The sequence below is a fragment of the Corylus avellana genome, chromosome ca10, assembly GCF_901000735.1.
Source record: "Corylus avellana chromosome ca10, CavTom2PMs-1.0".
Lineage (NCBI taxonomy): Eukaryota > Viridiplantae > Streptophyta > Magnoliopsida > Fagales > Betulaceae > Corylus > Corylus avellana.
The window spans coordinates 22,642,397-22,654,935 of NC_081550.1; the positions used below are offsets into that span (position 1 = coordinate 22,642,397).

The window sequence follows — 12,539 nt, forward strand, 5'->3', positions numbered from 1 at the left end:
ATTAAATTTACTAATTGCAGAAAATAGACACCTTAAGCTTATATATTCAAATGAAACCAATGAAATATCTTTCTTCCTCCAATTTGACACAGCTAGATAGAATACAGGTTCGCAAGAGTTATCAGAAGCCATTGGTAATAATCTTTCATTTCTTGCTTTTGCGCTATTATCATATGTTCTTATTTGGCCAGCCAAGGTGCTTCTGTATTCATGATCAAAGGACAAGATAACAGGATATGAAGTAGTGCGCAGCTGGTTGTCTATTTGCAATGATGAAATTTGAAAGGAAAACTTCTGTTGATCCAAACTCCGTAGCAGATCGATTGTTAAGTTCTTCACACAGGCAAAAAGCAATTCCTGCAAAAGAACTAACTGGTGAACAGAGATTAAAGAAGCTTCATGGAAGATGGGAGAATTCACTATGTTCCATATACCTGTGGGTCAGAATTAATCAAGGAGATGCCAACATATGGGATAACAACAGAAAGTTTTTCCTTGTAATCAACTAGCTTTTCTTGTCTCTGAGCATGCTTCCGCTTTTCTCTAAACTGATAGACGCTTGAATTCTTCATGTCGTTCAATATGTGGTAACTTGAATCAATAACACAGAAGACCTGCAACAGTGGAAAGCAATCATTGAGCCATCGAGATAAACCACCAGATAGTTTACTGCATGTACCTGATTAGGAAAAAACAAAAAACCTAGTTTACTGCATGTACCAAACTATTATAGAAATAAACCTTGGTTGCCCCCTCAGCATGGACTGACAAACGCAATGTCCTCTCAAGCTTCTGTAGAAAAAAACTAGTGTAAGCAATAGATCGTGCACATAAATCATGCTTATAAGGTCAACTAACAAAAATCAGTGAATATCTATTGAGTGTAAGATTAATTACAAAATTAACAGGAACTAAGGTACAGAACACTTTAATTTAAAAATAAACTCTAGATAGTATTAACAAAAATAAACATAAAAATAAAAAATCACTGTGTAGATTCAGTACTAGTACAAAATCTATATTGCTCTTAATTTGTGCATTATCAAGGCTTAATTTGTTTAACAGAAGATTAGTTCTTAAGATAACTACCTATATACTATGCTAAGATGTAAATGAAGCCAGTTTTTGAATTATGTTTTGTTAATAAAGCCATCAAAATAATCAAAGATGACTTCAATATTTTATTTGGTTAATATCATTTAATTGATAAAGTTCTTGGATCTCTATTTTTAAAGCAAAGTCTGTAATTTTTTTGTGAATGTCATTTTGCTCAAGTAACCACAATGCAAGGGTAGTATAGCCTAGTATTAGCTGTTAGAAAGTATACATAACAGATTACCAGACTTTTGTAATCAGTTTTGACAATTGTAAAGAGATATTCAGTGCTAATAACAGAGACTAGATAACCCCAAGGGGTTGGCCCAAGTGGTGGAGGCCTTGCTCTTAAGGTTTGCTCCCTTCAAGGTCCAAGGTTCAACAAATCATGGGTGCAAACAATCTTTTGGCGCCACACTCCTTGGTGAAAAGCCAGCAATTTAACCTGTTCCATGTCGGAAAACTTTCGAGGGTGCGGTGCATGGGACTGGGGTTTACTTTGCAAGGGTGGATCCGAAGGGCCTTACCTTGGAGAGGTTCCCCGACATTCAAAAAAAAAAAAAAAAAAAAAAGACTAGATTCAGCTCTCCTTTTCAAGATAAGCAGTTTTTCTATAAACCCTAGATCTCTCTTTCTTCTTGAATCTAAAAGCTGGAAGCATCTTTTAGGAATCAGAGCATCAGGATTTAGTTAACCTTCTTGGCATGTTGAGAATCAATCTGCCTTTAGATTTCTGTTTTCCTTTTGTTTTGTTTTTTTTTTTTTTTGACAAATAATTCATTTCATTGATAAGTGCAGAGGGGTGTAACCCTAATACACATGATGTATACAAAGAGAGTCCCCCTTACATGCTAAAAGAGGAACAAAAATCCACAAATTCAAAAAAGTTAGAAGATTGAGAAATATTATACGCCTCTGTCCAACTAAAAGCGATTTAATTAGGATATTCTTGAGCTCTTGCTTCGTCTTCTCGCAATCTTCAAAACATCTAGCATTTTGCTCCCTCCATGTACTCCACATTAAGCACAAAGGAAGAATATGTTGAACAATATTGAATCTCACTTAACCTCAAATAAGCATCAAGACACTAATTCTACTAGCCTTTGGGAATAAGAAGATAATCAAATTCTCTCTCTTATGTTGAACAATATTGAATATCACAGTAGCTCCTCTTGTATCTATCTTCCTACTGCCAAGGATATTTGGGATCATCTCATTTATATGTACTTTGATTTTTTGTGAAGCTTCTCCCAAGCAAATCCATTATGTGCGCCTTATTCTCTTATGTTTTGAAGCTGTTTCGGGTTTGAGAGTTAATCTTGGAAAGTCAGTAATTGTGGCTATTGGTGAGGTGGAAAACATTGGGGCTTTAGCTAAAATCCTTGGGTGTAGTATTGTTGCTTTGCCAATGAAGTATTTGAGTCTGCCTCTTGGGGCGTCGTATAAGGATACGGTTATGTGGAATGATGTGATTGAAAAGATGGAGCGTCAGTTGGTTGGTTGGAAGAGAATGTATCTTTCTAAGGGAGGCTGTTTGACTCTCATTAAGAGTGCGTTGTCTAATCTTCCGATTTACTTTTTGTCTCTGTTTCCTATTCCTATGTGTAGCAAAAAAGATTGAGAAAGTCCAAAGAGATTTCTTGTGGGGAGGGATAGGAGATGAGCCAAAGTTGCATCTTGTAAGCTGGAATCAAGTCTGTCGTCCCTTGTGCTCCGGTGGTCTTGGCATTCGGAAGATGCATCAGTTTCACCAAGCTCTCTTGGGAAAATGGCTTTGGAGATATGCGAATGAGAGTGAGGCTCTTTGGTACAAGATTATCAAAGCTAAGTATGAAGACCAGGATGGTGGGTGGTGTACGAAGGAGGTATCGGGCTTTCATGGTGTGGGTTTATGGAAGCATATTCAACAAGGTTGGAACTTCTTTGCCAAAGGTATTCGGTTTGAGGTGGGGGTGGGTTCGAAAGTTCGTTTCTGGCATGATATTTAGTGTGGGGAACAATCTTTGAAGCATGCCTTCCCTTCCCTATTCAGTATTGCTAGATACAAAAAACCTTGGGTGAAGGATAACTTTACTTGGAGGAATGGGGTTGTCGAGTGGAATGTCATTTTTGTGCAGCCCGTCCAGGATTGGGAGATGGATATGGTCCTTTCTTTCTTTGATCAGCTGTACTCTTGTAAGTTCTCCCTTGGTACTGTGGATCGTATTCGTTGGTCCTCGTCTAAGAAGGGTAAGTTCGAGGTAAAGTCGTTCTTCAAGGCCTTGTCCAACATCGACCATGAGGCGTTTCCTTGGAAGAGTATCTGGCGTACTAAGGTGCCGTTGCGAGTGGCTTTTTTCTAGTGGACTGCAGTTCTCGGCAAAATTCTGACTCACGATAATTTGCGTAAGAGGAACTTTGTGGTAGTGAAATGGTGTTGTATGTGAAAGAAGACCGGAGAGTTAGTTGATCATCTTCTTCTTCACTGCGAGATTGCAAGTGCTCTTTGGCATACTATTTTTAGTCGGTTTGGGTTATGCCTTGCAGGGCAGGGGACTTGTTCGATTGCTGGTGGAAGGGAGGGCGTTCTCGAAGTGCGGTGTTGTGGAAGATGATCCCTCTTTGTCTTATGTGGAGTTTATGAAGCGAAAAAATGTTAGATGCTTTGAGAATTCCACTAGGACTTTAGAGGAACTCATTATTTTTTTTTTTTTGCTCTTTACTCTTGGACGGCCGCTTGGTTAGCTTCTTTAGTGATTAGTTTTTCTGACTCTCTTTCATTTTTCTCCCTCTTAGGCGCTCTCTTTTTATATTTCCCGTGTATATGGGTTGCGCCCCTCTGCGCGTTTGTTTTATATCATTATTACTTATAAAAAAAAAAGTATTTTGCTACTAAAAATATCACTCCGATTTTAGGCTTGAACAAGGTGCTCAAATTGTGGATGAGTACTATATTCATGTTGTGGCCATCTGTAAGGAGATGAACATGTTCCAATCGCTTTCTACTGATTGGAAGAAAATGGAAAAACAACGTCAAGATGCAGATGTGGTTCAATTCCTTCTTGGCTTGAAAGGCATTATCCATCAAACCTTATGTGCTTACACTCCACAACAAAATGGTTTGCCTAAGTGCAAGAATCGTCATTTATTGGATGTTGCACACAATTAAGTTTAATCCTGATAGTTCAATTGAAAGATTGAAAGTTTAATCCTGCTATGACATCCCATCTGATTAAAAAGTGTTCTCTAAAATTGAGACATCCGACAAGAGGATCTAAAAGTTACAAGCTTTACTAACGAGGAATTATTTTGACTATTTTTGCTGCTGTAACAGAATGAGGATGATAACCACATCAAAAATAAAACTCACTCAATTTTTCTTCTCTCTCTCTCTCTTCATGTTTGTTAAAGTATTGATTAAATGATTAAATTACCTCTTTTTATTAGCTTAAGCTTTTGGGATAAATGGTGATTTAACATGTTTTCATAGTATCGGTCATGAGTTCGAACTCTGTTTCCGTCATTCACCTCCCTATTTCAATTAAATATTCCACGTGTCGTACCTCACATATTAAAAGTGAGTTTGAGCCCACATGTGAGGGGGAGTGTTAAAGTATTGATTAAATGATCAAATTTACCACTTCCTATTAGTTTAAACTTTTAAGATAAATGGTGATTTAACCATGACAAAAGATTTTCATTGCAACTTTGGAGGGAACTTGATTAAGCCCAGTGTTCCTAGAGTAATGTGCTATTGTTGTTTGACTATTTTCAGACAACATTCAAGATACAAGCTGTACTTTATGCACAGAAAATAGAGATAGATGAATTGGTCATTTTCAGAAAAACATACAAGAAAGGATCAGTTCAGAAAATTAAACCATGCAAAGTTGATGTAAGATTTGACGCACCGACTTTTTGCATACCATAAACCAAGTGTTTTACGTACCAAGACAAATGAAGACAAAAAGTATACCTCGGAGGATGATGGTAAGTATACAGGCAAGTATTCTTTCACATCATCGAGAACATACGACCCCAAAACACGCTCTCCAGGTACCTTGTAGTCCCAAAAAATAGAACAAACTTTATTTAGTAAACATTAGAAGGTATCCATCATTTTATACAAAAACCAAATGGAATTACCTCGACAGTTAGACGATGTGGGTAGCAGGGCTCATCCCAGGCATAAGGGCAAGATGTATAAGAGTGAACAATAGTCTCAAATGTTTCACATTTTTGCTGGTAGATCCGTAGCCTCTACAAAGTGGCAAGTAGCACGAAGTAAAATTTAGTCAATCAAGTTTTTAACATGATGGATGTCTAGATTGTCAAGAATATAAAATTTAAAAGATGAATTTTGAAAAATAACTGATGAATTCAAGCTACAAGTAAAAGGCCAAAGAAAGCATCAATTTGAAGCACAACTTTGTGTAAAACAAAAAGGAATCCTGTCGGAAACAAGATCACAAAAATAGAAAATATCTGTACTCAAAATTAACCGTTAGACCTTATTGCAACTATTTTGAAGTACCATTTAGTGTGGTGAATAGATGAATTGCACAATAATACCAACCTCTTTCGAGAAATTATCAATTCTGTATGGCATATACCCTGTATCATCATCTGATAAGAGAATCAAGTTTGTCCCAGAACTTCCATGGAGGCTTCCAACAACTTTTTCATCTCCAATGGAAACATCAGCATTCTGCACTTCAACCCGTATCATATTTAATGCATTGGAGACATAGTTCCGCATTTTTACTTGAGTATCACCAAGCTGATCAGACAAGAAACCGCCTGACCATTGCCATCCAGGTTCACTATAACGAATCGAAACCAGTAATTCCCTGCTACAAGTTGAAATGTCAACAAAGTAGGGAAAGCAGAAGCAAAGAAAAGATAGGAATGGAAGTGATATCGCCAAGCAATGGCAAAAAAATAAGTGAACAAAATGGCCAGACATGATTCAAATGATTAAATTGAGTTGCAATGTTGACATTCCAGCAGTAATCATTAAGGTTAAATACATCTTGAACTTAACCATTTAATTTGTTATTTTTTTAATTTCCAATTCTCCCATTCTTTAAGAATCCCTCATATGGTAGCCAAGGGTTGGGGGCGCTGGGATTTACTCTGGCAAATTCATTAGTATATATCAAGAGAAAAATACACTACAGAAGGCAGGATTTTATTCAGAGTTATTAAAGGGTGCCTACGTGTGTTTTCAGCATGCAGCTTAGCAAGGCTTTTATGTAGATGCTCACAAAGCACCTTTAAACAGGCTAGCTTAAGCCCAAAAGCATATGCTTCTGTGAAGTGCATGGGACAAAAAGGTTATTTTTTTTTTTTTTTGGGATCCTGAATTTATAAATCTCGATAAGGAGCTCTATGATTTTTTCACTTAAAAGGGTGAACTGATTGATTTGTTTAAAAGTTAATTTCATACCCATATTGGCTACATTTCACAATATTAAAGCATTATGCTCACATATTACCTAAAAAGGGGAAAAATGGTATTCGACAAATGACAGCAAAAAATCAAAATATAATCAAAACATTATACACAGGACTACAGGAGAATTCATGAGAACAATAATAAGTTGAACAGACATTTCCTGACACAAATTTGTATGTGCTTCCAGTGTGTGCATAGATATCTGTAATATGCATTTACAATGAGGACATGTGAGTAAGCATGAACTCAAATTCATACCGAAGAACTCTATATGTTAGCAACTATACAATGCAACAACCTGGTTGTATCTGTCCAGTGAAGATGAGCATGTTCTCCAACGCCTAAACGGAAAACAAGATCAGTTCCCTTCTGCTTATAACATAAGTCCATGTTGCATGCGTTACTGATAACATATCTGCAACATAAGGAGTTTTAACACGATAGAGAGACAATATTTAAAGAATATAAAGAAACACTTTGTTTAATGTAGTTCTTCTAACTACATCACCTAGGCTGGAAAGTAATGGCATTTGTCCTCCCAGCAAATGGTCCATCAACTGTATTTGATGTCACAGATATCAAGGATGCAGCATTTGATGATGATTTTGGAACAAGAATAGTAGTTGAACCACTAGGTGGAACAAGAAAGAATGGGCTTGACCATGAAGAATTTGGCATGTTTTCTGCAAGGCACTCAGGTAGGAACCTACTTACTCTAACCATAACTTCATTTGTAGAGGAAATAGGATTAGGACAATACATGCATGCCCTGACTTTTTCATTCTCATGTCCTACAGAATTTGAATTCCTAGAAATCAACAGACTGCTTGAACCCAAACTGTCTTTTGAACTGTTTAGAAAAGCTTTTTGAGTGTCTATATCAATTTTATTAGATATTTTGCAAGACTTTGTGAGGGAGTTAGATGAAATCAAAGGTTTTATGAAAAATATTGCTGAGTGTAAATCTACATTCTCCCTGGTTGAGACAATGTGATTTTCTGGGGAAGAACATCTTAAACTAGGTGGAGCCATAGCTTGTGAATCATGGCTAGATAATAGCAGACTGAGACCATCTTTTTTGCCCAGTAGCAGTTCTTGTTCAACCATATCATAACAGGAAGGAATAATGCAGCCCACTCGTTTCATGTCATCGGCAGATTCTGAAATCAGGAGGGGAAAACCAGTGCAATTATATAACAGAAAGGGGACAAAAATGAATAGTTCCCTCGCACCCGAGAATCCATCGATTGTCTTCTCCACTGTTACATATACTGGACCTAGAATAAAGTAACGCTATTACAATTAATACATTACACATACAATAAATTCAACAGTAAATTTGATGGTAAATATCTACTACCATTTGACAAATCTGGATAAAAGGTCACAGTTTCAGACATCGAAAACTTGGTCCCACTGAACTTATCCATTGTACAGAATTTTTCTGTTCGAGGAAACTTGAAAGCTGATGGTTTGAATCCTTGAATATGGATTTCTAGTCCCAGGTCATGTGATGGATCAATATGATGAAAGGAAGTTTTCACCTGTACAAGTTTAGCATATGATTTTCTTGAGTAACTGCACCATGCCCAATAAAAGTCAAGAAAACAAAAAGCAGTACTGAAATCTGTATTTAGACTAAAATATATCTGATAAGAAAATTTAAATCACAACCTCTGAAAGAAATGCGGTATGAGTAACCCCACTACTTTCAATTGTCAATGAAACTGCCTCGGGAAGGTAGTTGTTCACTACTAATGGAGTAGTTAGGGTCACTTGGTGAACAAACCGCTTCTTTGACTCATACAGATCACAACTTTCAACTATTTTCTTTGAAGTACCCTTTATATGCAGAGAACCACCCTTCTTCGGCTGATCAGATGAATGCAAGCTGATATTTCTGACTGATACACAACAACGAAATGGATCGCCACTTGCATGAAGTGGATAGCAAGCAAACGATTTAAGAAATCCAATTTTACTCTCCTGAGAAAGAAGGCTTGTGAGGTTATAATATTCACTCCACAAGTAAGAATTTCCAATTGGATGCCAACTCATGCGACCAGCTTCAGCCAAATGTAGAGGCAGTGGCAACTCCTGACCAGGATATATTGGGTCTAATATCTGAAAAAGTAGAATGAATTGGAAGTTTTATAATGTACACCGACACAGAAAGGAATAGCTACCTTGGATTTGTTACAGGGTACAATAATTTTTTTTCTTCATACCTTTGGGGATACACCAAATGGAATATCAAATCGCAGCTCTAATGGCAGTGAAGTTGCATTTGAAAGTACAACCTAAGTATATCAACTGTGCCTTAGCAAAGAATGAATGAAAAAAAAAAGGAAAAAAAACAAAAAAAAAGAGGAAGAAAACCCAAGAATACGTGAAATGCAAGGGAACCTCATTAGTATAAAAAAATCATATTAAAATTGGACGTTGTACTTACAGTTGAGTACAATCGTATTAACTTGCAATACCGCTGCACTGAAACGTCAAACACAACAGGAACAAGAAACCCACTCCGGGTGTATGTTCCATTCTCCTCAGTGTTGTCATTGAATGCCTTGGAAAAATCAATCTCAAAGTAGGTAAGTCCCACAAGATCCATTGAAATAGGAGCAGAAGGCACAGATGTTCCCTCAAGTTGAATGGTAATAAAATGATGAGTAAACGCATTTGGTTTCTGCTCATGAAGTCTATCAGAAGAATGGGCTGGCCTACAATGAAAAAGTTGTTCTTCAGGAGTTTCTTTAATATAAATAGGAAGAGAAGAACCTGGTTGCACACGATTTCCATCCCTCACTTCTGAGACATCAAACTTGTCAGGAGTACCCAGTCCTCGATAAACATAATATATTAGTGGCACAGAAGTCAAATTTTGAAGTATGTAAGGAGCATATCTTCCATCAGACATATATTTAGTAAACGGAGAATTTAAGAATTTCTGGCTTTCAGGATGATCATATGGTTCCATCAGATCCCAAGCATCCTTTATCATCTCAATTGTCCTAGAAAGGCACTGAAACACAAATTATGTACGTTAGCAATGGATTAAAATGGAAAAAATGAAAACAAACAAGATGATGAAGTTGCACAGAATGTCAGCATTCAAAGGTTCATGTTATTTCAATAGAATCCAGTAGGGGCCTGAACCACTAAATGGCTTAGAGACTATAACTTGATCTACATATACACCTACTTCTGCAACCAGTATTACAACTCAAATTTGTTACGGTGTATTTAGATGCCAGCTGGGATTTAAAAGCACAATTGTGTTTCTATGAGGCATTTTAGGGAGTTGAACATGCATCATCAACATTAGGGCCAATAAATTAGATAAGAGCCATTTAAAGAAATAATGCTACGTAACAAGTTTTACATTTGCCAAATGAAACCCCAATTTTGTGCAACAATCTCTGAAAAGGCTGCAGACATTTTATTTCCCACTCTCAAAATTAGGGATAGACTGAAATAACATTTAAATGTCAAAAAAACACCCATGATTAATTTGAAGCACAGGACATAATACATCAAAATATACCTCAATAACAGATTCTGTAAAGTTCAAGTTAAGCTGCCCTGTTGATTTAAGTTGGATATCTGTCGTGATGAAGCTGTTCAGCAAAGCACTCATCTCATTTTTTCTAATCACAGCCATCTGAAATTGCCAAGGCTCAATAAAAGGCTCCCACAATACCTTCAACCATTACAAACAGATGCAGCCATTAGCATGTTATTCATACTGTAAAAACGAAGAGATAGTGATGCTTAGTTACCATGTACCTTGTGAATGTTATTGTAGTTGACTTGAAATTCAGCAGCGACTGAACCCTCAATGTTGTTTTCAGTCGCACTAGCATGCAAGATGATGTTCCTCAAAAGAATTTCCAACAGAGGTCCACCACAACTCCACTACATGAAAGCAATTAAGAACTATAAGCAACATGAAGTAGACTGGTTAAGAGCCAGCCACTTTACATCAGATTATATATATAAAATATATAAAATATTAGCGAGAAAGCAAGGGTAGGACAAATTTCTCTTAGTATGGTGAACATCAAGCATGGGACTGACTAAAAGCAAGCAAAAAAGACAACAAATTATCAAGGACAAAATAACTCCTGCAACAACAAACAAGTCAAAGATACATCTCACTTGGGAGCATGCCCTTTAATGACAAGTTGTTGAACAGGCTAAATTCGGACTACTGTGAATGATCAATTGAGTGAGATCAACCAGAGGTTACAATGGACCTTTGTCACACCGATACAATTCAATGGGTCATTAAGGCATATCGCTGGTCTTTCTTTTTAAAGGTTCAATGGTTTTGGAGATAAAATTCATACCTAAAAATATGGCACCATGATGGCAAAGAAAAATCCTTGAAAGATAGTACCAACTATCGTATTTATATACCTTATAACTTAAGTCCCGAAAAATTAGCTCTAAAACTCAATTAAAATCAAGTCAACCTTATTTCCAGCTGACTGGGAAAAATTGGCATTTTATAGATGAGACATCTCAATAGAAAGCTCTCTCACAAGATTAAAGTTTTTTATTCATTCTATTGCATATATATATATTTTTTTGATAAGTATTCTATTGCATATATATATATTTTTTTGATAAGTATTCTATTGCATATATATATGTGAATTACATAGATAAATATTTTGAAAGTATCTCTCCCTCTGTCGCATAACGCATATAGAAAAGTTTAGCTTAAGTAGTCCAGAAGGCCAACATACCCTTCCATCACTTAGCAGAAGTGAAACCTTCTTCAACCGGGCCTTAAAATGAATCTCACCAAACACAAATTTGGAAGACTGTGCTTCAAGTACATTGAAATGTACACCACGCAAGAAGTAGAATATGCGATGTGAAAGCCTCACATCTGAATGATTGCACTGAATCTCAACTTCAACATGCATAACCTCCATCTGATTAGAACCAATCTCAGCCTCCACATCAACCTGATATATCTGGAAAAGAGGCCAAGGTGGAACACTCTTGTTGTCACATATTGCAATTGTGCCACTCAAATTTTCCAAGCTGGACTTAAATTTTATATTTCTTCCGTCTATAAAGAATCCTGTACTTCTACTATACAAACTCAAAACAAGAAATTTGTAATCGTTTTCTTCATGCGCATCAGATGAAACATTCTGGGATGCATTCTTGTATTTGTCAGCTAGCTTAAGTTGCCTGCAAGCTTCTTTGGTGACCAATAAAGGGAAGTAAAATGTAATCCCAACATTTTCTGACCTTACAATCAGGAAAACAGCATCCTGCTTCATGTTCACTGAGGAAAACTGAGTTGACACACTTGTAGAATGATGAGAACTTGGAGAGACGTCAAGTGCCACATTTTTCAATGGATCAACTATATTCAAGGCCAAACTCTTTGATGATGAATCCAGGAGTGTGGCTTTGGTCAGTTGTCCAGCATAAGAGTTAATAACGTCAAAAATCTTAGTCCAGTCAGACAAATGTAGCCAAATGTTGAGAGAAGGAAGAGAAAAACAAAGTTCATTTTCTTCATTAATTGATTTGGAAAAAGAAATGTCAACAACAGACGAGGAAGGGCATGTGGAGGTGCACTGCACTAGTAAAATAGAATTTGGCAAAGAAGATAACTCCAAGGAGGAGAAAGTAAGACCAAAGCTTGAGAGTGTGTCGTTTTTCAATGATGCAGAGCATGAAAATTGCATGTCAGCCTTAGCAACCAATTCCATTGAATCTTTTCCACAGCTATGCAATTTTATTGACAATGAATTAACATAACACCTAACTTCTGTGAATATCATGCTTGAGCCAACATGCGAAACTGCACTAATCTCTTTTAGACACCTCTTTAACTGAAGAAACTGTAGAACATCAGATTTGAATCCTTTTGACTGATTATCTACCGAGGATAATTGATTTATGACATCCTGCAGAGCCTCAAGTCCATCTATAAAGTGACCATCTGCCAACAAAAAAAGAAAGAACACATTAGTTC

General features: G+C 36.6%; 1 protein-coding gene across 3 annotated transcripts in view; it reads right to left on the reverse strand.

Annotated features, from left to right (window-relative positions):
• Nucleotides 1–12,539, reverse strand: part of LOC132163636 (uncharacterized) — an 89,282-nt gene that overhangs the window by 15,514 nt on the left and 61,229 nt on the right. For all 3 annotated transcript variants that reach the window (XM_059574003.1, XM_059574002.1, XM_059574004.1), the window contains 15 exons: nt 11,287–12,506; nt 10,322–10,450; nt 10,080–10,235; nt 8,985–9,557; nt 8,761–8,832; nt 8,207–8,656; nt 7,893–8,076; nt 7,041–7,809; nt 6,831–6,947; nt 5,651–5,924; nt 5,221–5,334; nt 5,051–5,134; nt 742–792; nt 435–614; nt 32–357 (listed from right to left, as the gene is read on the reverse strand). In XM_059574003.1, coding sequence (XP_059429986.1) covers nt 32–357; nt 435–614; nt 742–792; nt 5,051–5,134; nt 5,221–5,334; nt 5,651–5,924; nt 6,831–6,947; nt 7,041–7,809; nt 7,893–8,076; nt 8,207–8,656; nt 8,761–8,832; nt 8,985–9,557; nt 10,080–10,235; nt 10,322–10,450; nt 11,287–12,506 — 4,699 coding nt within the window. The remainder of the gene's footprint in view (nt 1–31; nt 358–434; nt 615–741; nt 793–5,050; nt 5,135–5,220; nt 5,335–5,650; nt 5,925–6,830; nt 6,948–7,040; nt 7,810–7,892; nt 8,077–8,206; nt 8,657–8,760; nt 8,833–8,984; nt 9,558–10,079; nt 10,236–10,321; nt 10,451–11,286; nt 12,507–12,539) is intronic.